The sequence below is a fragment of the Stenella coeruleoalba genome (assembly GCF_951394435.1).
Source record: "Stenella coeruleoalba genome assembly, chromosome: 9".
NCBI lineage: Eukaryota > Metazoa > Chordata > Mammalia > Artiodactyla > Delphinidae > Stenella > Stenella coeruleoalba.
This window is the reverse complement of record NC_137155.1, coordinates 61,546,810-61,568,135: the sequence shown is the minus strand read 5'-3', so window position 1 is coordinate 61,568,135 and position 21,326 is coordinate 61,546,810. Positions and strand designations below refer to the sequence as shown.

The 21,326-nt window shown below is 43.7% G+C and overlaps 1 protein-coding gene across 3 annotated transcripts; it reads right to left on the bottom strand.

Moving 5' to 3' along the window:
• Positions 1-6,457: 6,457 nt before the first annotated feature.
• LOC307191995 (uncharacterized protein) lies at positions 6,458-16,703 on the bottom strand. 3 transcript variants are annotated; one of them, XM_079932370.1, is made up of 4 exons: positions 16,556-16,702; positions 15,850-15,999; positions 10,944-12,629; positions 6,458-7,812 (listed from the first exon to the last, which is right to left on the bottom strand). In XM_079932370.1, coding segments are annotated over exons 2-4 (1,830 nt in total). In that variant the 5' UTR covers positions 15,992-15,999; positions 16,556-16,702; the 3' UTR covers positions 6,458-7,810. The 3 variants fall into 3 exon arrangements, with proteins under 3 accessions (XP_079788496.1, XP_079788497.1, XP_079788495.1); XM_079932371.1 differs by lacking the exon at positions 6,458-7,812 and having other exon boundaries at positions 10,037-12,200; positions 12,231-12,629; positions 16,556-16,703; XM_079932369.1 differs by lacking the exon at positions 6,458-7,812 and having other exon boundaries at positions 10,037-12,629.
• Positions 16,704-21,326: the final 4,623 nt, after the last annotated feature.

Here is a 21,326-nt window from a genome sequence, read left to right as displayed (position 1 = left end):
CTTCGCGGGCTTCTCAGTGCAGTGGCTTCTCTTGTTGCGGAGCACGGGCTCTAGGCACGCGGACCTCAGCAGTTGTGGCACGCACCCGCGGGCTCAGTAGTTATGGCTTGCAGGCTCTAGAGCGCAGGCTCAGCAGTTGTGGCGCACAGGCTTAGTTGCTCTGCGGCATGTGGGATCTCCCCAGACCAGGGCTGGAACCCGTGTCCCCTGCATTGGCAGGCAGATTCTTAACCACTGTGCCACCAGGGAAACTCTAAAACTGATTTTAATATTAAGTACATCCTGCGCTGCTGCATCAAAGGTACAGTACGTTCATAATCACCTGAGACGATTTGTTGACTGTGGGAAGGGGTTCCTATAACAATAATGAAAAATCTTGTGTGGTTACATTGTATTTAACTTGCTTGGATCTTACTGCCTCAGTCCTAAGATTTTTCCAGAGTAATTGACTCAGAAAAAATTTTAAGACTATAGGGGAATTACTATTCAGGGTCAGCTACCCACATCCCAAAATATATCCCTCACTTCCTTCCTCTTCCTGTTGGTAAGCATGGCCCACCTGTGCTCTTCTAGCTTTGTGCCACAGCAGAAGCAGCTTACCCATCAGGGTGGTGCCTGCAGCTATGGGAGAGTAAGTCCTATGGGTTGCTGAGCCAAGTGGAGCTAGATCTTGCTCACAGGTAAGTGTCCCTACCTATCCAGCAGGTCTCTTGCTGTTTTCAGGGTCCCAGGAACTTTCTATTTCCATTTCCAAACGCTTACCCTGGGGGTTGGATTCCCCCTTCTTTAAAGAACAGCCAATCCAAGCCCAGAATGGACCCACCTCTTACTCTAATCAATAAATCCTCCTGGAGGCTTCCCTGGTGGAGCAGTGGTTGAGAGTCCGCCTGCCGACGCAGGGGACACGGGTTCATGCCCTGGTCCAGGAAGATCCCACATGTCGCGGAGAGGCTGGGCCCGTGAGCCATGGCTGCTGAGCCTGCGCATCCGGAGCCTGTGCTCTGTAACGGAAGAGGCCACAACAGTGAGAGGCCCGTATACCGCTAGCTAGCTAGCTAAATAAATAAATAAATCCATCCATCCATCCATCCTCCTGGTCTTGGCCTTGGAATAGTACCTCAGTAACACAATTGTCCAGATCGGAATCACCGGGGCGTGTTATTTCTGAAAATCCTGAGGCCAGTTAAGTTAGGCATGCTCTAAACTTATCCTTGGCATCCTAGCTCAGCATGCACAGCATGGGCCATTTGTCCTCTTCTATATGTCTTGCAGTGTTTGCCACCCATTCCCAGCCTCTTCAGGGAATTTCTTACTGTCCCATTCAGGATAAAATGTTCATAAAAAATAGGAAAGAATCTGCATCAATGATTCTCAAACCTTTGGGACATCAAAATCAACTAGAGTGCTTGTTAAAACACAGATTCCTGTGCTCCCAGAATTCTAGAGTTTCTGACTCTGGGGTGGACCTGGGAATTTTCCTCTCTAACAAGTTCCCAAATGATGCTAAGGCTGTTGGTCTGGGGACCATACTTGGAGAACCACTGCTCTATATCTTTAACCTCTTACTGGAGCATTCGTGCTTTAACTGGAATCTGACCATACGCTGCAGCTTTTGTAAATTAACTACTGTCCATACTCCCTCACTGTGGTTTTATCTATCTACTCTTTCTGGCCTAGATTCTAAAGTCCATCACTTAAGCCTGTCATCTCCCTTGACCTGTGGTCCTTTTGGCCTTCTTTCTCAGAAGAACCTCGAGCCAGACTGCTAGAGAAAAATCACACAGCCATGTAGTCGGTACCCCCCTAAAGTCACCTCCAAACTCAACTTACTCCATAAACCTGACTAGTTGCACGCTTTGGGTTGCTAGTCACCTGTTCAAATCTTCATCCCAAAACATCTCCCTTCAAGTTGAGCATTTTCAAGTCCTATCCAGGAAGGCATTACAAGCCCTCAGACCTTCCTGCACCAAGACATCCCACCATCCATCATCATAGTTGTGGTAGGCAGAATTCTAAAATGGCCCCAGGATTTTCCCCTATTCTCCGGGAGTGCTAAGTATGATGAATTTTACTCTGATGATTAGATTATTTTACAAGCACAAGGAAAGGAAAATTATGTGGGTGTTCCTAACCAAATCATAAGAGCCCTTTAAAATTCCAGTGTTTTCTCTAACTGGTCACAGTATAGGGACTCAGATTTCAAGCCTGTGAGAGATTCCACGTGCCACTGCTGACTTTACAGACAGATACAGATGAAATCAGGATTACAAGGTGAGGAGTGCAGCAAACTAATTAGAGGCCCCTAATAGCCAGCAAGGAAATGGGGAACTCAGTCCCAGTGCCAAAAAAACTCAATATTGCCAACGCCAATGACCTTGGAGGCATAATCTTCACTAGAGCCTCAGGTGTGAGCCCAACCCTGCTGACATCTTGATTTTGGTCTTGTGAGATGCTGAGAACCCAGTTAAGCTTGCCCACACTTATGACCTACAGAATGTGAGATACTAAATGGTTGTTTCTTAAGCCGTTAAATGTTTGTGGTAATTTGTTATGCAACAACAGAAAACTAACAGCTCAGTCAGGTTTCTCTCTTCCTCCACCTGTGCTCTGGACCCCACCTGGCAGCCAGCAGTAGAGGTCAGTGATTAAAAGCACTGCCTCTGAATTCAGACCGCCTGGTTTTGAATCCCAGCTGCACCATTCGTGAACTCTCAGATTGGGCAAGGTGCGTGACCTCTCTATGCCTTCATTTCCTTGACTGATAACATTTACCCCATAGAATCAAGTGACTTGGTATTGTAAAGCATTTAGGACACATTTTGGCACATTTCAGTTGCTAAATGAATACTCGCTACTCCTGCTACTTCTTATGCTATCATCAACATCTCTTCCTGCTTTCTCGGGCATCTTCCTCCTTTCATTATCACATTTCCCATCTTCAGACTCTTTTTGACTGCTATGTTGCCCTCAGCATTTAAAAATTATTTTAAAATTATAAAATTAATACATGCTCATAAAAAGTTCCCCGTTCAGGGCCATTATAAAAAGTGAGAGTCTACTTATAATGGTTTGATATAGCCTTCCAGATCTTTTAAAAAATGCATTACCAAACACATAGGCACAGGGTTATTTTATTAGTTGAAAAAACTGAAGAACACTATGAATATTGTTCTGTGACTTGGTTTCACTTACTATACCTTGGCAAACTGCTTACCACAAGCTTTATTTTTTTTTAATTTTTATTTTATATTGGAGTACAGTTGATTGACAATGTTATGTTAGTTTCAGGTGTACAGCAAAGTGATTCAATTAGACATATACCTATTCTTTTTCAGGTTCTTTCCCCATTTAGGTTGTTACAGAATATTAAGTAGAGTCCCCCGTGCTATACAGTAGGTCCTTGTTGATTATCTATTTTATATGTAATAGTGTGTATATGTTAATCCCAAATACCTAATTTACCCCTCCCCCCCCACCTTTCCCCTTTGGTAACCATAAGTTTTTTTTAAGTCTGTTTCTGCTTTGTAAATAAATTCATTTGTATCATTTTTTTTTAGATTCCACATATAAGTGATATCATATGATATTTGTCTTTCTCTAACTTAGTATGATAATCTCTAGGTTCTTCCATGTTACTACAAATGGCATTATTTCATTCTTTTTAATGGCTGAGTAATAGTCCATTGTATATATGTACCACATCTTCTTTATCCATCATCTGTGGATGGATATTTAGGTTGCTTCCATGTCTTGGTTACTGTAAATAGTACTGCAATGAAACATTGGGGTGCATGTATCTTTTGTAATTACAGTTTACTCCAGATATATGCCCAGGAGTGGGATTGCTGGATCATATGGTAGTCTTATTTTTAGTTTAAGGAAACTCCATATTGTTCTCCATAGTGGCTGTACCTATTTACATTCCCACCAACAGTGTAGGAGGGTTTCCTTTTCTCCACACCCCCTCCAGCATTTGTTTGTAGACTCTTTTTTTTTTTACCATCTTTATTGGGGTATAATTGCTTTACAATGGTGTGTTAGTTTCTGCTTTATAACAAAGTGAATCAGTTATACATATACATATGTTCCCATATCTCTTCCCTCTTGCATCTCCCTCCCTCCCTCCCTCCCTATCCCACCCCTCCAGGCTGTCACAAAGCACCGAGCTGATATCCCTGTGCCATGCGGCTGCTTCCCACTAGCTATCTACCTTACGTTTGTTAGTCTGTATATGTCCATGACTCTCTCTCGCCCTGTCACAGCTCACCATTCCCCCTCCCCATATCCTCAAGTCCGTTCTCCAGCAGGTCTGTGTCTTTATTCCTGTCTTACCCCTAGGTTCTTCATGACATTTTTTTTTTCTTAAATTCCATATATATGTGTTAGCATACGGTATTTGTCTTTTTCTTTCTGACTTACTTCACTCTGTATGACAGGCTCTAGGTCTATCCACCTCATTACAAATAGCTCAATTTCGTTTCTTTTTATGACTGAGTAATATTCCATTGTATATATGTGCCGCATCTTCTTTATCCATTCATCCGATGATGGACACTTAGGTTGTTTCCATCTCCGGGCTATTGTAAATCGAGCAGCAATGAACATTTTGGTACATGACTCTTTTTGAATTATGGTTTTCTCAGGGTATATGCCCAGTAGTGGGATTGCTGGGTCATATAGTAGTTCTATTTGTAGTTTTTTAAGGGACCTCCATACTGTTCTCCATAGTGGCTGAACCAATTCACATTCCCACCAGCAGTGCAAGAGTGTTCCCTTTTCTCCACACCCTCTCCAGCATTTGTTGTTTCTAGATTTTTTGATGATGGCCATTCTGAGTGGTGTGAGATGATATCTCATTGTAGTTTTGATTTACATTTCTCTAATGATTAATGATGTTGAGCATTCTTTCATGTGTTTGTTGGCAGTCTGTATATCTTCTTTGGAGAAATGTCTATTCTGACTGGTGTGAGGTGATACCTCATTGTAGTTTTGATTTTCATTTCTGCAATAATTAGTAACGTTGAGCATCTTTTCATGTGCTTTTTGGCTATCTGTGTGTCTTCTTTGGAGGAATGTCTATTTAGATCTTCAACCCATTTTTTGATTGGGCTGTTTTTTGATATTGAGCTGCATGAGCTGTCTGTATATACCATATATACCACAAGATTTCTTTGTTTTTTAGATGTTGGGGGTAGGAGTTTATTTATTTATTTTTTTGCTGTGTTGGGTCCCCGTTTCCGTGCGAGGGCTTTCTCTAGTTGTGGCAAGCGGGGGCCACTTTTCATCGCTGTGCGCGGGCCTCTCACCCTCGCGGCTTCTCCTGTTGCGGAGCACAGGCTCCAGACACGCAGGCTCAGCAGTTGTGGCCCACGGGCCCAGTTGCTCTGCGGCATGCGGGATCCTCCCAGACCAGGGCTTGAACCCGTGTCCCCTGCATTAGCAGGCAGACTCTCAACCACTGTGCCACCAGGGAAGCCCCTATACCACAAGCTTTAAATGGCCACAGAATTCCTTGGTTTGAAGGTGTTATGACTCATTTAACCATTCCTCTATCGCAATTCAGTGTTTCCTATTTCTCATTCTTCAATACTGTGATTTATAATATATATTTGATCACTCATATGACCAAAATATGTTTCTCAGATATACTTGGTCTTTGTCCACAGTTTCTGGCCCACAGCTCCCAAAACCCTTGGAATGTCATGCGTGGCAAGAGCAATGGGAGCATCTTTTGTTATATTTGGTCTCTTGTCCTCAGTTCATGACAGAGCCTGAAAGGTGAAATGGGTGTCTTGTTATTCATAACAAACTCCTTTCCACCACAACTAGGTTTATGTGCATAAGGTGACTTCTGAAAAGTACCTAAAGATGGGGGGAGGGGATGGTTGCCAGGAAAACTTAACTGAATAGAGTTGGAAATTTCAGTCCCACCCCCTGACTGGGGAAAGAGGAGAGGGACTGGAGGTTGAAACAATCACCAATGGCCGATGATTTAATCAATCATGCCCATGTGATGGAGCCTCCATAAAAACCCAAGGCGGGGTTCAGAGAGCTTCTGGGTTGGTGAACACATGGAGGTGCTGGGAGAGTGCTCCGCAAGCAGAGGGTGCAGAAGCTCTGTGCCCCTTCCCACCTACTTTGCCCTATGCATCTCTTCCATCAGGCCGTTCCTGAGTTACAGCCTTTTATAATAAACCAGTAATACAGCAAATTAATCGAACCCAAACAGGGGGTTCCGAGACCTCTGATCTATAGCCAGTGTGTCAAAAGCACAGGTGAAACCTGGCTTTTGAGTAGAATCTGAAGCTGGGGGGTGCGGTGGCACAGCCCTTATACGATTGAGCTCTTACCACGTAGAATCTGATGCTCTTTCCAGGCAGAGAGTGTCAGAATTGAGTTAAATCGTAAGACACACTGCTGGTGTCAGGATCTGCAAAGGAAGCTTACCGTACCCTTCCTACCCAATCCTTCGTTACCCCAAATGTTGCATTCCTATCTCCAGGATTCCTATCTTGAACTACCTCTGTAATTCAGTTGTCTTCTGATGGGCTTGGAATGCTAGTGGAGACAGGGACTACAGTACAAAATGGGTTAATCTCAAGTTAAAACTAAGCTATCCATTAAATACTGTACACTAAATGGCAGTCTCTGTACAACTACTTAATGAGGATATTATTGATTATACAGCAAATCAGTATCAGCCAGAAATGTACAGTATGGTCAGGAGACTGACAGCTACTGCATTTCATTTGTCACGTTATGAAAGTGGTAACAGTACACTGATGACACATGAGGGTCACCTTGTCCAGCCATGGGTGGGATACAGGCCAGAACCACTTTCCAGATGTTACTTAAAGCAGGTCTGAAGTAGGAGTTAGTCAGGCAGTCATAGACCTTCTAATAAGACCAGCTTTGCAAACACTATCTTTTGCTTGTCTCTGCTTATTGCTATCACTTTTTATAATCTCATTACAGCAGCTAGAAGTACTGGGTTAGTATAGGGAGTTATAAGCACAGCAAGGACATGCTCATACAGCTTAGCTCAGAGGGAACATTGGCCGGTCCCATCCATGTATCCCCATAATGACCAGACATTCCTGGTGGCACTCTCGTTGTCTCCCACACCTGGAAAACCATGAATTCTGCCATGCCACCTTCTTTCAAAAAACCTGTCTTCAACCACACAAACCTTTTGGGTACCTAGTCAGACCTAATCTGCACCATTTATTGGGAGATTGGTTCCACACATTGACCATCCAGGTCCTAGGGTCTGCGTATAAAGAAGTCTTACTTGCCTAAAGCTTCCTTTGTTTCTAGGAGTAGACACTAGGCGCTAGTAAAGAATATGTGACAACCTACCCTTCCACATATCTATCAGGGACCAGCTATGTGCCTGGCCTGCGTTAATAAACAATGAGTCAGCATCCTCTCTATCCCCAGGATAGTTCCTCCTTATGGGGAATGCTTAAATCTTTTTATTCTGTCCTCAACTCCACCATCCTTTTCTCCTTATCCCAAAGTCCCTGGAGATGACAAGACAGAACTATTCATGAATGATCCAATTCTACTGGTGTCGTGAGTGTTGTGGCCACTTTGAGAGGGGAAGAAAATGCTTCAGAATCACACACTTTTGCAATTCAACTTACTTGCTGTTTTACAACTTTTAATTCCAAAGGCTTTACAATGTCACATTTTCTTGTTTGTTGGTATAACTTTAGTAGTTCAAATCAAGAAAGAGATCACATGTTCTAATCCATCATGATGATGCAATATTTAGCTCTTCCTTGAAGCTGGAACTCAGCAATTTGTTTCCTATGAAATAACAATGTGATAATACAGTTGTGTAACAGATGTGATATAGAGAATCATTACCAATATCTTTAGTTTCCATTTTTAGGATAAAGCCAAAGGTCTTGACATTTCGCCTGAGCTTAGTTATCATTCTTCCCTTTATGACCACTGCAGGGCAGAAGTGACATTTAAAAGGCCATTAGGGACTTCCCTGGTGGTACAGTGGTTAAGAATCCACTTGCCAATGCAGGGGACACGGGTTCGAGCCCTGGTCTGGGAAGATCCCACATGCCGCGGAGCAACTAAGCCTGTGCGCCACAACTACTGAGCCTGTGCTCCAGAGCCCGCAAGCCACAACTACAGAGCCCGTGTGCCACAACTACTGAAGGCCGTGCGCCTAGAACCCATGCTCCGCGACAAGAGAAGCCACTGCAATGAGAAGCCCATGCACCGCAACTACAGAAAGCCCACGCACAGCAACTAAGTCCCAATGCAGACAAAAATAAATAATAAATAAATTTATTTAAAAAATAAAAAGGCCATCAATCCACTGCTCCAGGACTAGGGGTTGAGGTGAGGCAGGGTTACCCAATGCCAACACTCAGTGTGAAGGGAAGCCTGTCAAGCTACTGGCTCCTAAAGGGAGATGCTAAGATTCCATTACCCAGCTCTAAACTAGTACACTAAGGGTGAAGCCACCAGGAAACTTACAAAATCCCATATAATCCACAATATATTACTATTAACAGCATTAGGAATTAAATGTGAAAACTAGGATAAAAATAATTCCACAAGGCTCAAGGATGTATTGTACAACATGGAATATAGCCAATATTTTGTAATAACTGTAAATGGAAAGTAACCTTTAAAATTCTATAAAAATAAATTATACATTAAATAATAACAACTTCCACAGAATTGAAAAACTTTGGTTCCAGTCTTCTTGTAAGCTAGGGTCTTACAAGGTATGTCTGTTACCCAGTTAGAACACTGCCATTTGGCATCTACCATAAGCAGTGTTAGCTTTGGAGGGCAGAACAGGCACCAAGTAGGAAACCCCAAACAAAATCCAAAAAGCAAATCATAAGACAAACTGGACACAGGACACATAACCAACCTCTAGAGCTGCTGGGTATTTCCTAAACTTTATAGCATCTGCCTCAAATCTCTGGTACTTTGTAAGGTACCTTGGTTTTAGCTCTCTCATAGTTACCTGAGGGAAGGGATTCATACATTAAACAATCCAAGTGGCTTCAAAACCAAAGGGAAAAAACAATTCAAAAACACATCGTTCAAGAAAATGACCTATTTTTCACAATACAATTCTATGCCATTCTATTGTTCCTGGCAGTAAAAAATACATTTGGCAAAAATAATAGATAATCTAGAGAAGAGAGCCTTCAGCATGAAAATTAAAATCTTGACTGTGTAACCTGGAGCAAACTGAAGTTCCCATTAACTTCATCACAGGAAGACTCAGTGAGACGTTCTTTCAGACATGGTCAAAGGAGAAAGTGCTGAAAACTACTAAGCTACAGTATTAAAGGGGGAGGGGTGGGGAGGGGAGTAAATTTATAACCAGTGTCATTTCCCAAGATAGGAAAAGATTCATACACGCTCTGATGGGCAATGACATGACATGGGAATACAGAGGCAAATAAGACTGAGAAGACCAACGGTATTACGGCTGGTGTTTTAATTTAACTATTGATTTTACAATGTTAGACGTTATAAACGAGGGCTCACAGCTGGAATGCTCACATTCATTCTGAAGTTTACAAAATGCTGCCATTTCTTATGCACGAGGGGTCTCTAAGCACAGTGGCCCAGATCATTTCTTGCCCTTTTGTAAGCAAGGACTAACTTATCAAAGCCAAAAAATCCTGCTATATTGTAAAGGCAACGTGTTTTTTACAAAATCCCCTCCAAATCACTGAGCATGAATCAAAGTGACAACAGCCAAGAGTTTAAAATCTAACAATACCCTGACTTTTAAGTAGAAGTGGTAGGCTTAAATATTTCTTGAGTCTAATGGTTTTAGGACTAAGACTGGAACTTATTTAAACTTCCCTGGGGCTCTTATGCATCCCATTCTTCACTTACCTGCTTTGCTTCATTCTTTGCACCCCAGAGGTAATCATCTCCCAAAGCTCTCCTTTGGGCCCTCCCTCCCTCCTCACTCCTGTCAGCTGTGCCCCTGCCAGTCATAGGATGGTCCAAACTCAAGCTTCAACCAGGTGTGGGGAGGCTGCTAGTCCAGTCCCTCAATCTCACCACTTTATGCCCCTCCCACCATAACCCACACAGCAAAGCAAAACAACTTCTCTTCCCAAGTTAACTCTTTTCCATGGATGTTACCATTTTTTTTGATGTACTCAAGTTCAAATTCCAGTTTGTTTGTTTTTTTTTAAGATTGTGCTAGCCCTCTTACATGTCTATCTATTTACTCCCATGTGAGTTAGGATCCTCACCACTTGGTTTTGTTGAATTACAATACTTTTTATTGAGTAAAACTAACTTTATGGCTTTCATCCATATAGGCACTCTCCACTCTAATTCCTACTATAAAATACTACCGGTTGAAGACAAAGCACATTTTTGTCTCATTTCTCTACTCAATCTGGATTAGCCCCTTTTTGCCTACAGGATAAAAATCTACAAGTGAAGAGAAACACTACTACTTTACCCCATTCTCCTTGGCCTATTTCCCAATTCTCACAAGTCTTCCCTCTGGCAGGATAGTCTCGAGAGAAATCCTGCCTGAGCTCATGCTACTGTCTCCATTCCCACTCCAAACTTCCTCTTTTGTCTCCAAACCACAGCACCTAAAACTGTGTCGAAATTCTCTGCCTCCACATGGACTGCCCATTCTCAGCAATCCAGCTAGACTGATGTCCTATCTCAGCCCAACTCTCCTTACCACTATCACCCAGCTTTCTATCATCTTCTACTAGAGAACTTTGTTTCAAATTACACTGCAATTTCCTAGAATGCAGGAATTCTAACTTGGGATTCCCTTTGCAAATCCTATGAATGTGAGCAGTACAGTTTAAGTGACAACATACTTTCAAAATGAAGAGGTGCTATTGATTCACCTGGTAGGAAACCACAACAGACAACCAAATAGTAATATGAACCCCCTAGTCACTTACATTCCAATGGTTTGTGAGAGGCTCTCCTAGACTGCAGTCCCTCTTCCTTGGCCATGGCGTATTTCCTTTGGCGCCTGACACCACTGCTTTCATAGCCATCCTGTCGTTTCAGCTGGTAAACCACAGGGACGACGTGCTCATATTCACCACCAGCTTGTAATAACCTGTACTTATTGCTGGTGGGCCAGACCATAACTTGGGGAGGGACAGAGCACTCAGGTGGCATCCTGATTATCCTTCCAGCCTTCAGATAAGACCTTCCTTTGGAAGATGTCAGAGGACCCTGTGGACTCACTTCTTCAAGGAGGCATTCTACCTCATGCATTACATCTTCAGCTTCCAACTCAGAGTCTTCTGAATCCTCAGGAAGCACGATGGTCAAGGCAGCGCTTTTCTGCAGCAAATAGGCTGTCTTAACATTGGAGACGCTGCTCAGGTCTTTCAGCTTCCTGCCTTTCACAGTCTTTCTAGTCTCTGCACACCTTTTCAAGTTCTCTTTATGCACCTCCCCAATCTCATCATTCACCATCACTTCATCTTTGTCTGCACTTAATTTCCTATTTGTGACTGGCTTTCTCCATGACCCCTTGGTTTTGCAGTCTGGTGAGGCCCCTTCATCTCTGCAGGGCATTTGCTGGGGGGATTTCTCTACCTGTGCTTCATACCAACTCATGTCGCACTGAATGCCCTCTTCTACTTTGGTAAACTGGGTCGACCAGGTAGGGGAGGGAACGCGCCCCTCGCAGCCATTGTTCTCTACCTCACCAACTTCATCCTGGTTCCTGCTCCCCACTGACAGCTGCTCTGCTCCCTTTCTCCCACTTCCTGGTGAAGACTCAGGGGAATTCTCAGACTGTACCTCATACCACCAACTCATATCGCATTGGGTGGCCTGACCTACTTTGTTGAACTGGGCCAACCAGGTAGCGGATGGAACACCCCCCTCAGGGTAGCTATTGCTCTCTACGTCTTCCTCTCCACGCACATTCTCAGGGGAGCCATGGCTCCCACGACTGTTCTCTGGCATGCTTTCCCCTGCAGTAAGGAGCTCCTGAGATGCTGAATGTAGGCTCGGGTCTTTTACTGCTTCCATGCTGGCACAGGGTGGCCCTTCCTGATGCAGCTTGTTGATGTCTCCAGGAGATGGGTACAGTTTTGAGTTCAGGCTATTCTGGATCTCATCCCTGCCAGGTGGAGGTGGTGGGTTTTGGGAAACAGCTGCATATCCCTTCTTTTCTTCACTCAAGTTCATGTGGTCTCTACCCTCACAAGGGTTACAGAGCACACCTCTACTTTCACAGGAACTCTGTGAAATCCCATTGTGCTGCGCCTCGTTCCCTGGCATGGCTTTACCATAAGCCACATCATACAATGGCATAGTTTCTTTTGATGTAATTGTAGGGATACTGGTCACCCTTCCTACATCAGGGCTGTCACCTTCTGAGTGCACGTCTTGTTTTTCATTCAAGTTTTCAGCCTGCTGAGGTTCAGTGTCTGTTTGTGTGTCCTTTGTTTTCATTTTTTCCCAATAGCCACCATATTGTCGGTATTGTGCCATGTTATAAAACACAGGGACTATGGGTCGTCGGTTAAGAGAAGTGGGCAGCGGGGATTGAGGGACGAGGAAACCAGGATACTCATTGAGCACCACAGGATATGAAAAATACAGACTTCCACTTGTGAAACCTAGAAAAAGAAAGGGATAGCCATTTTGTCTCCTGCAGCTGGTCACAACATTCAGCCAGTACACACCACAGCTGTACAGCCACAACTGTTCAAATCCACCACAGGACTACCAGTTAGTCTTCTGTTACCAAAGCCAAGGTCTTAAAGTCGTCCCAAGTCCTTACATGAATAACTACTAACTTTCTTAACCCATCTCCCACATATCTCACAGGTCCGTAATCCATTTTGCTTCCAGAACAATCTTTCTGAACAATGTGTGATCCTCACTTCAGTTACAGTATTTGAATGGCTTATCATGGCCTGTCAGGATAATAAGGGACAATGACCTTAGGATGGCATAAAGCACCTCATTATCTAGTTTCTCACTGTATCATCTCATTACATCCATTAAAATGTAGGTGGTCCACCAAGGCTCTAGCCATAGGCGCATTCCTCCACTAAGCCAACTTTGAAAACTTCTCTTTCGTTTTCTGGAACACCCTCCCTTCCCCTAATCTTTTTTTTTTAAATCTTTAATGGAATATAATTGCTTTACAATGTTGTGTTAGTTTCTGCTGTACAACAAAGTGAATCACCTACATGTATACATATATCCCCATATCCCCTCCCCCTAAAACATTTTAAAAATGGAATCCTGCCATTTTCAACAACTGCTGGACCTTGAGGCATTTTGCCAAGAGAAATCAGTTGAACAGAGAAAGGCAGATGCTGTATGATTACTTTTATGTAAAATCTAGAAAAGACGGCATCACAGAAACAGTAGAACGGTGGTTGGCATGGTAGTTGCTAGAGGGTGGGGAAATGGGGAGATGTTGGCCAACGGCAAAAAGAAACCTCTAATTCCACTTATTATAGAAAAGACGAAATGGAGGCAAAGAAAAGAGACAAATTTACCCAAAAAAAGAACTAATTCAGCTATTTTAATTCCACAGCACGGTGTACTGCATGTCCAATTAATATTTAAAAGATGGTAGGCTTCATAATTCTGGATATTCTAGAAGCTTGGAAGTCACTCAGTCCTACCAAAGTAAAAAGCTGAACAAGAACCAAGAATTCTCAGATCATTCACAGCAATGTAGTTACAGGGAAAACTGCTACCACAACACAGAGAGACATGTGAATACATTCACAGCTTACAGGAGCACAAACTCAAAAAATCAAAACTCCATGGGAGGGACTTCCCTGGTGGAGCAGTAGTTAAAACTCCGCACTCCCGATGCAGGGGGGCCCAGGTTCCATCTCTGGTCATGGAACTAGATCCCACATGCATGCCACAACTGAGTGTTCATATGCCACAACTAAGGAGCCCTCCTGCTGCAACTAAGACCCAGCGCAACCAAATAAATAAATAAATATTTTTTTAAAAAAAAACCTCCATGGAAACTCAGTGGGGCACGGAAATCTGAACTGTTATTGACAGAATGCAAGATCCGGTTGGATGGAGAAGTCTGAGTTCAAATCCTCAGAGGAACCCATTCATAAGGGGACTGCCCCACAGACTTTTTAAAGTTCTACATGCAGTAGTTCAACCAGTTTCTCACAGTAAATCTAGGAGAAAAATCCCCTGTCTGTCCTGCAGGGAGAGAGGAAAAGGGAATCACTGTAACATACACCAAAAGCACTGTTCTTAACAAGGCTCATCTTCAAAAGAAACTTTAACCAGAGCCTGACTGATGCAGGGGAATGAATACTTTTATCCAGCCCACTCTAGCCACCCTTCCCAACCCAATGGGAGGGGGGAGGTGAAGCATGTGTATTTTGCTGTCCAAAGGCACAATCACACTAAAAGACTGAGACCTAATCATAGTCCTTTCACAAACAGGACTATGATCCCTTCCCCACCTCCACAAGGTAACACCCCATTACTAAAAGCCTATTCAGATCAGTTCCTTTTATCCAGTACAAAATGGCTGACAATCAAAAACACATTATAAGGCATAAGTAAAAGCAAAAACTGTCTACAAAAAAAAACTCACTTTAAATATAAAAACTGGGATTATACAGAAATGGAAGGAGAAAGGTGTACCATGCTAACAATACTATTCAAAAGAAAGTGAGAGAAGCTGTATTTATTTCAGACAGATTTCAGAGCAAGGAAAGTGACCAGGGATATAAAGTGGGGCATTACAAGAAAAAGTCAGTTCTTCATTGAGACATAACAATCCCTAATGTGTATGTCCTTCACAGTGGATGAAACTATGTGAAGTAAAAGTCACAGAACTGCAAGAAAAATAGATGAATCCATTGTTGGAAACTTTAACACACCTATAGCAGAAATGGATAGATGCAGCCAGGTAAAAAAATCAGCAAGGACCGCTGAACTCCACAGCACCATCAACCAACTGGACATAACTGACCCCTACAGATCCCCTCATCCAACGGAATATTTTTCTCACACTCACATAGAACATTCACCAAGATAGACCACATTGTGGGCCACAAAAAACACAAATTTAAAAGTATACTAATCATAACATGTCTGCTTAGACCACAACTGAATGAATGTAGAAAACAAAACAGAAGACACAAATTCCTAATATCAGAAATGAAAGAGGGTCCATTACTACAGATCCCACGGACATTGAAAAGAAATGAATATTATGAACCATATTCCCACAATATTTATTACATAGATAAAAAGGACTAATTCCTTAAGAGACAATTTGCCAAAACTCACACAATTAGAAATTGACAATCTGAACGGACTTCTATCCATTAGGTCCAAGATGTCTACCTTCCAGATATTTTCAAGACTTGCTTGTCATCTTCCTCCAACATACTTTTCTGACATCACCATAACAGCTTTTAGGCCATGTCGAAAAATTACAGGGACTAGGAGCACTAAGGCACCTCTGGCCTCACACATGAGGGGACTTTGGTTGGATTATTCTGTGACCCTGGGCCAGTCACTGACTGGGAGCCTCAGCTCCCTCATTTGGGGAGCAAGGATAGCAACAGTACCTAGCTCATGGGCTGTTGAGGTCAATGAGAGAACCTATTTCTAGCATTTAGCAGAGTAACTGGCATATAGCTAGAATTCGAATGTTTCCTATTAACCTGAACAACAAACACTGCCCCATGCGCTGCTACAGTCTCTCTGGTGTGAGCACAGGGTGAGGTAAGGGAGGTAATGGACGCAGGTGTTAGAAACCTTCAGGCTTTGGCTCACAGGGAGGGTCCCTAATCCCACTGAACCTCTTTGGGGATTCAGATTCCTTACCTGCCCCGGGAATGGAGAACGGATTATAGACAGCATTCTGGTACCAGGGACCCAGGTGAAGCTGCTGGGCCACGGGGTGCACATAAAAGAAAGGTCTGGAGTTACTGCCCTCAAAATTGTCGTTGTTTCCTGAAGAGTTCATTTCCCAGGCTGAAAAGCAGGTGTTTGTAGTTAGGAAAGGACAGCCGCACTCTGCCCTGTAAAGTGCTGTGAAGGAAGAAAGTCCTCCTTGTACCCCATCAGAACTAGGAGCCTGGGTGGAGGTCTCTTACCTTCTCTTCCCGCTCGCCTGGGATGGGGGCACGCGGGGGCTGCCCTGCGTGCGTTTCGACCAGGGGAGCAGCGCCCAGAGGCCCAGGCCCGCGTCGTGCTGAGCAAGTCTGGCTCCCCAGGCAGGAGCACCGTGGGGAGATGAGGCCTTGGAGGCGCGGGGTACCTAGCGCTGGGCGCCAAACGCCAGGGGCCGCGCCCCGCGGCTGCACTGGGAGATGCGGCCTAGGCCTCGGCTTCACCGCCCTTGTCCACAGCCTCTCCAGCCTGCCCCCCAGCCTCCACCCGGGCCGAACCCCTCCTCAGTCCGGGAGTCCAGGCCCCCGGCTCCGCGTCTCCTACCACCCCCCTCCCCACAGGCCTGTCTGTTCCCGCGACCTCCACACCCTGCACCCCCGCGCCCTGCAGGACCCGCGCTCGCGTTCGGGACACCAACCTGCTCCAGCTCGACGTCTGCGACTGGCAGCCTCTACGGTGGCTCACACCACCCGTGCCGACCCGACCTCTGTAGCCAGGTGAATCTACGCTGCCGGTGGCCGAGGCTCCAGCCTTTATCTGGGCGGCTGGAAGGCAACGTGCTGCCTCTTCCGCAGGCACCGCCCCTGGCGCATTCCCTCCCGCGCATGCGCCCTGTCAGAGCTCGTAGGCCAGGTGGGTCGGATCGAAGGCGCTGGTGGAAGCCGGGGCTGAGACTTGGTGGAGGGGAGCGGCCCCGTGCACGCTGCTCCTGGGTGAACCCCAGTCCTCCCTTCTGCCCACCCTTGTGTGTGTGGGCGCCCTGGCCTTGACTCTTCTAGAGGACAGAGCCCTTCCCGTTCCCTTCGCTCTCCACGACTGTCCCCTCCTCTGAGTGTGTTGAGTGAGGTCGGGTCAGGCCGCTCCTCTGAGCTCCTGGTCTCCTCCTTCCTTGGGCCTAAAGCCGCCCGCTGACACTTAAGGAAGAGGAGGCTACCGAGGAGAAGGAGAGAGGAAGGAGGCCAACGTGGACGGAGGACAGACCTGAGAGGAGGAAGACTCACACAGGAGAGGTAAACAAGCGTGCTTAATGCTGCTGAGAGCAGCATCTCGCGGGGGCAGGGGCTTCGGCAATTAGGACGCTAGTGGTGGGGGGAAGTGGTGGGACAGAAAGGCGCTGGAAATCTGTGGGGTGATGGATGGGCAGTTAGGAGGGGGAAGCTGGCAAGTACAGAGTACTCTTTGTACATGAGAGAAAGGAAAGACATAGGACAGTGGTAAAGTGGGCAGGAATAGTACTTCTAAGGAGCATTGAAAGTTTGGAATGACTGTGTTACCAGGTCACAATCGTGTTTGGCCAGAAATTGCAGTTGGTGAGACAGAATAAAGGTTTTCTTTGTCATAAAAAGACTCTGGAGGTAGACTGCCTGAGGGCTGGCCTGGTGGCTTCTTGGTCTCACAAAGGAGTCCATCTAGTTCACTCTTTACCCAACATCCTTAGAACTGGCTTCTTTCTTCAACTTGCCTCTTTATCCAAATGCTTGTTCCAAGCAGAAAGCAGGAGGAAAACAAGGGAAATTGGAGGGGGGAGGAGGCATAAAGGACACACAGCAGCTGCTCGTCAGTCATCAGTCGTGTTGTTAAAGAGTTATAATAGAAAACACATGCAGCTTCAGATTATATCTCTTTGGTTACCCCCAGTTGAAAGGATGTGTGGGAGCTCTTGTCTTTGAGCTGGGCATATTGCCACTTGGAAGAAACTGGGATGCCGTGACTAAGAGTGGAGAATAGATATTAATTGGGCAGCTAACAGTGTCTGTTATAAGGATTCAGGTAATGAAAGAAACATGCTTCTTCCACTTCCCTTTACTCTTATTGTCCCCAATCATCATCCTACCTTCTTCCCTTCACAGCTAAATTTCTCTATAAAGGACCATAAACACTCAGCCTTCTCCACCTCCTGTTCCTCTACTCACCGCAAATCCAGATTTTGTTACCATTATGCCCACTCATTCACCCTCACCAAGGACACTAATGAACCACTTGCTGCTAGATGGCATGGAAACTTTTCAGTTCATATCACTAAACCTCATTTCCCAGGTACCAGCCTAATTGATTGACTCTCTACCTGCCCTTCTTAAAGTCTTTTACTGGCTCTCTTCCCAAATTTCTCTCTTTAATGTTCATATTCTCCAGGTATGGTCTTAAGTTTTTCTCCATCTTATTCCACTGTCTCTGCATTTTCACCCATTCTCAGGGCTACAATACAACCAGCATACTGCTCACACCCAAATCTCTCATCTCCAGTCTCTCGACTAGACATGTATATCTCAACAGAAGACTTGTGCAGTTGTTAGGACATGTGCAAATGATGTCTTTTGTTATTCATAATAAGCCCCTTTCCACCACTGCAGAATTTATGCTAATAAGGTGAGTAGGGTGGGGCCCCTAATTAACTGGAGGAAGGAGGCTGGTCACCAGAAAGACCAAATTTGTGATTAGAGTGGGAACTTTTAGTCCCACCCCTCAACCTCTGGGGGGGGGTGGGGGCAGCAGGGAGCTGGAGGTTGAGTTCAATAAAAGTCTTGAAATTGACACTGTTTATTAAGTACCCAAGAAATGTTAGTCATTGATGCTGTTTCCTTTTCGTGGTTTTCAAAAAGCAACATTCAAGGAAAAACACAAATATTCTTCAATGTGTAATGTGTAAAATGGTTAAACAGACTGTTATATCCATATCATGGAAAACAATTCAGCAATGGAAAAAAATGAAGTATTGATGCACAAAACAACTTAGATGAATCTCAAGGATATTATGCATAGTCAGTGGTTTCCAGTGGTTAAGTTTGGGGTGAGACTGTGACTATAAAGTGGTCATACAAGGGAATTCCCTGGTAGTCCAGTGGTTAGGACTCGACCTTTTCACTGCCAGGTGGGGTTTGATCCCTGGTTGGGGAACTAAGATCCCACAAGCCACAGCTGCTCGGCCAGAAAAAAAAAAAGGTCATAGGGCTTCCCTGGTGGCACAGTGGTTGAGAGTCCGCCTGCCAATGCAGGGGACACGGGTTCGTGCCCCGGTCTGGGAAGATCCCACATGCCGCGGAGCGGCTAGGCCCGTGAGCCATGGCCGCTGAGCCTGCGCATCCGGAGCCTGTGCTCTGCAATGGGAGAGGCCACAACAGTGAGAGGCCCGCGTACCGCAAAAAAAAAAAAAAAAAAAAGGTCATAACATGGGAACTTCTTTGGGGTAAAGGATCCTGTTCTGTATCCTTAAACTGATTTCACCTGACAAAATTTCTTAGAACTATATACCTAACACAAAAATAGTTCTTGTGAAAACTGATGAAATTCAAGAAAGATATATAATGGACTTTCTATATTGTACCAATATCAACTTCTTTGTTTTGTAATCGTACTATGGTTATAAGATAGAGTTGTAAGATGGTACCTTTGGGGGCTGTGTAAAAGGTACATGGGAATTCTCTGTACTATTTTTGCAACTTCTATGGGAATCTAAAATTATTTCAAAATGAAAATTAAAAAAAGAAAAAAACACTGGAAAGAAAAGAATACAGGAAGGAGAGAGGGAGGGAAGGAAGGAAGGAAAAAGAAAGATGCCTCCAACCAAGGTATCTTGCTAAGAAGAAAGAAATTAGTCAGATTAAAAACAAAAATTACTTCTGGAACTGAAGGAAAAAATACAGAGCAGATAAGTAAATTTATAATGAATTTAATATATGTGGAAGAGCTTATAGAAAAAAATTTGCATCACTCATTATTGCTAATTGCATTATATAACCTTACAAATCAGCTTATGATTACACTTCAAATCTGGCAGCCAGACTTAAATGCAATAAACCCTTTTATTGTACTTTTATTGCTTTTGTTTCATTTGAGAGGGAAGTTACAGTATTTAATAAATGACATATATTCTCATTTATGTACTCCAGAAGCATAGGAATACTATAACATGCCATACTATTGGACAACCAAAGATACATCATTCTCTTGCAGCCCAGATCAGAATGTTCCCCAGCTTCCCAGCCTGAAATACCACCTAGTCACTCTGAATGCTCTGAAGACCCAGAATCAATGTAGATATTCTCATAGTTTTCCTGGACCTTCTTCAAATCACCTAGGCTTTTTAGTATAGCTTCAAAGTGGAACAAGTTTCCAAACAAGGTTTCAGAATCTTGTGGCAACCAAGCTGCCAGTTCAAATGTATTCCATGACAGTAGCAAGGGTAGATATAAAAATAATAATAAATTGAGAGCCATTAGTTAAAGTAAATAAGGCAAGGCAGAAGTGAACTGAAGTTTAAAAAAAAAAGTAAATGAGATGAAAATTTAAGCCCACATGCCTTTTGATCCTACTTAAATCTGCATCCATATTCCATCAGGTTATTTTTTAGTGTACTATTGATTTACTATTGGTTTCTTTCAGATACAAGAAACTAATTCTCTAACCCATAAAAGACTACAATGGTAATTTGTATTCAAAAGAAAGATGAAGGGGAATTATGATCCCTACCTTTCATCCATCCATCCAGACCCAATTCCTGGCAATTGCTAAAATGTACCAATATGCTTTCTTCATTCAGTCAACAAATATTTATTGAACACCTGCTATGTGCCAGGTACAATTCTTTGTGTATGTACGTGTATAAACTTTTTAAATTCAGGATCTTGGTCATGAGGGCTTAAAATACAAAGCAGTCGACACATACACATTTGGAAATATATTAAATGCTGTAGCTACACACACTCTACCACCTTCTGTTGTTGTTGTTATAGTTACTAGCTTTTTTTTATTTTTTAGATTCCTCATATAAGTGATATCATACAGTATTTGTCTTTCTGTGTCTGACTTATTTCACTAAGCATTAGTACCCTCCAAATCCTCACATGTTGTTGCAAATGTCAATGTTGATGGACACCTGGATTGCTTCCATATCTTGGTTATTGTAAATAATGCTGCTATGAATGTTGGGGTGCCTGTATCTTTTTGAATTCGTGTTTTTGTTTTCTTCAGATATATACCCAGTAGTGGAACTGCCAGATCATATGGTAGTTCTAGTTTTATTTTCTTAAGGAACCTCCATACTGTTTTCCACAGTGGCTACATCTATTTACATTTCCACCAACAGTATACAGAGGTACCCTTTTCTCCACATCCTTGCCTACACCTAAAGAAACTAGAAAAAGAACAAACAAAACCCAAAGTTAGTAGAAGGAAAGAAATCATAAAGATCA

What these genes read in the sequence shown, in the direction of transcription:
- LOC307191995 (XM_079932369.1), bottom strand. Translation starts at nt 15,991, where the DNA reads ATGAACTCTTCAGGAAACAACGACAATTTTGAGGGCAGTAACTCCAGA. An exon ending in GTTCTCCATTCCCGGGGCAG is followed by an intron (nt 12,630 to 15,849) that starts GTAAGGAATCTG and finishes TTCTTTTTCTAG; the next exon opens with GTTTCACAAGTGGAAGTCTG.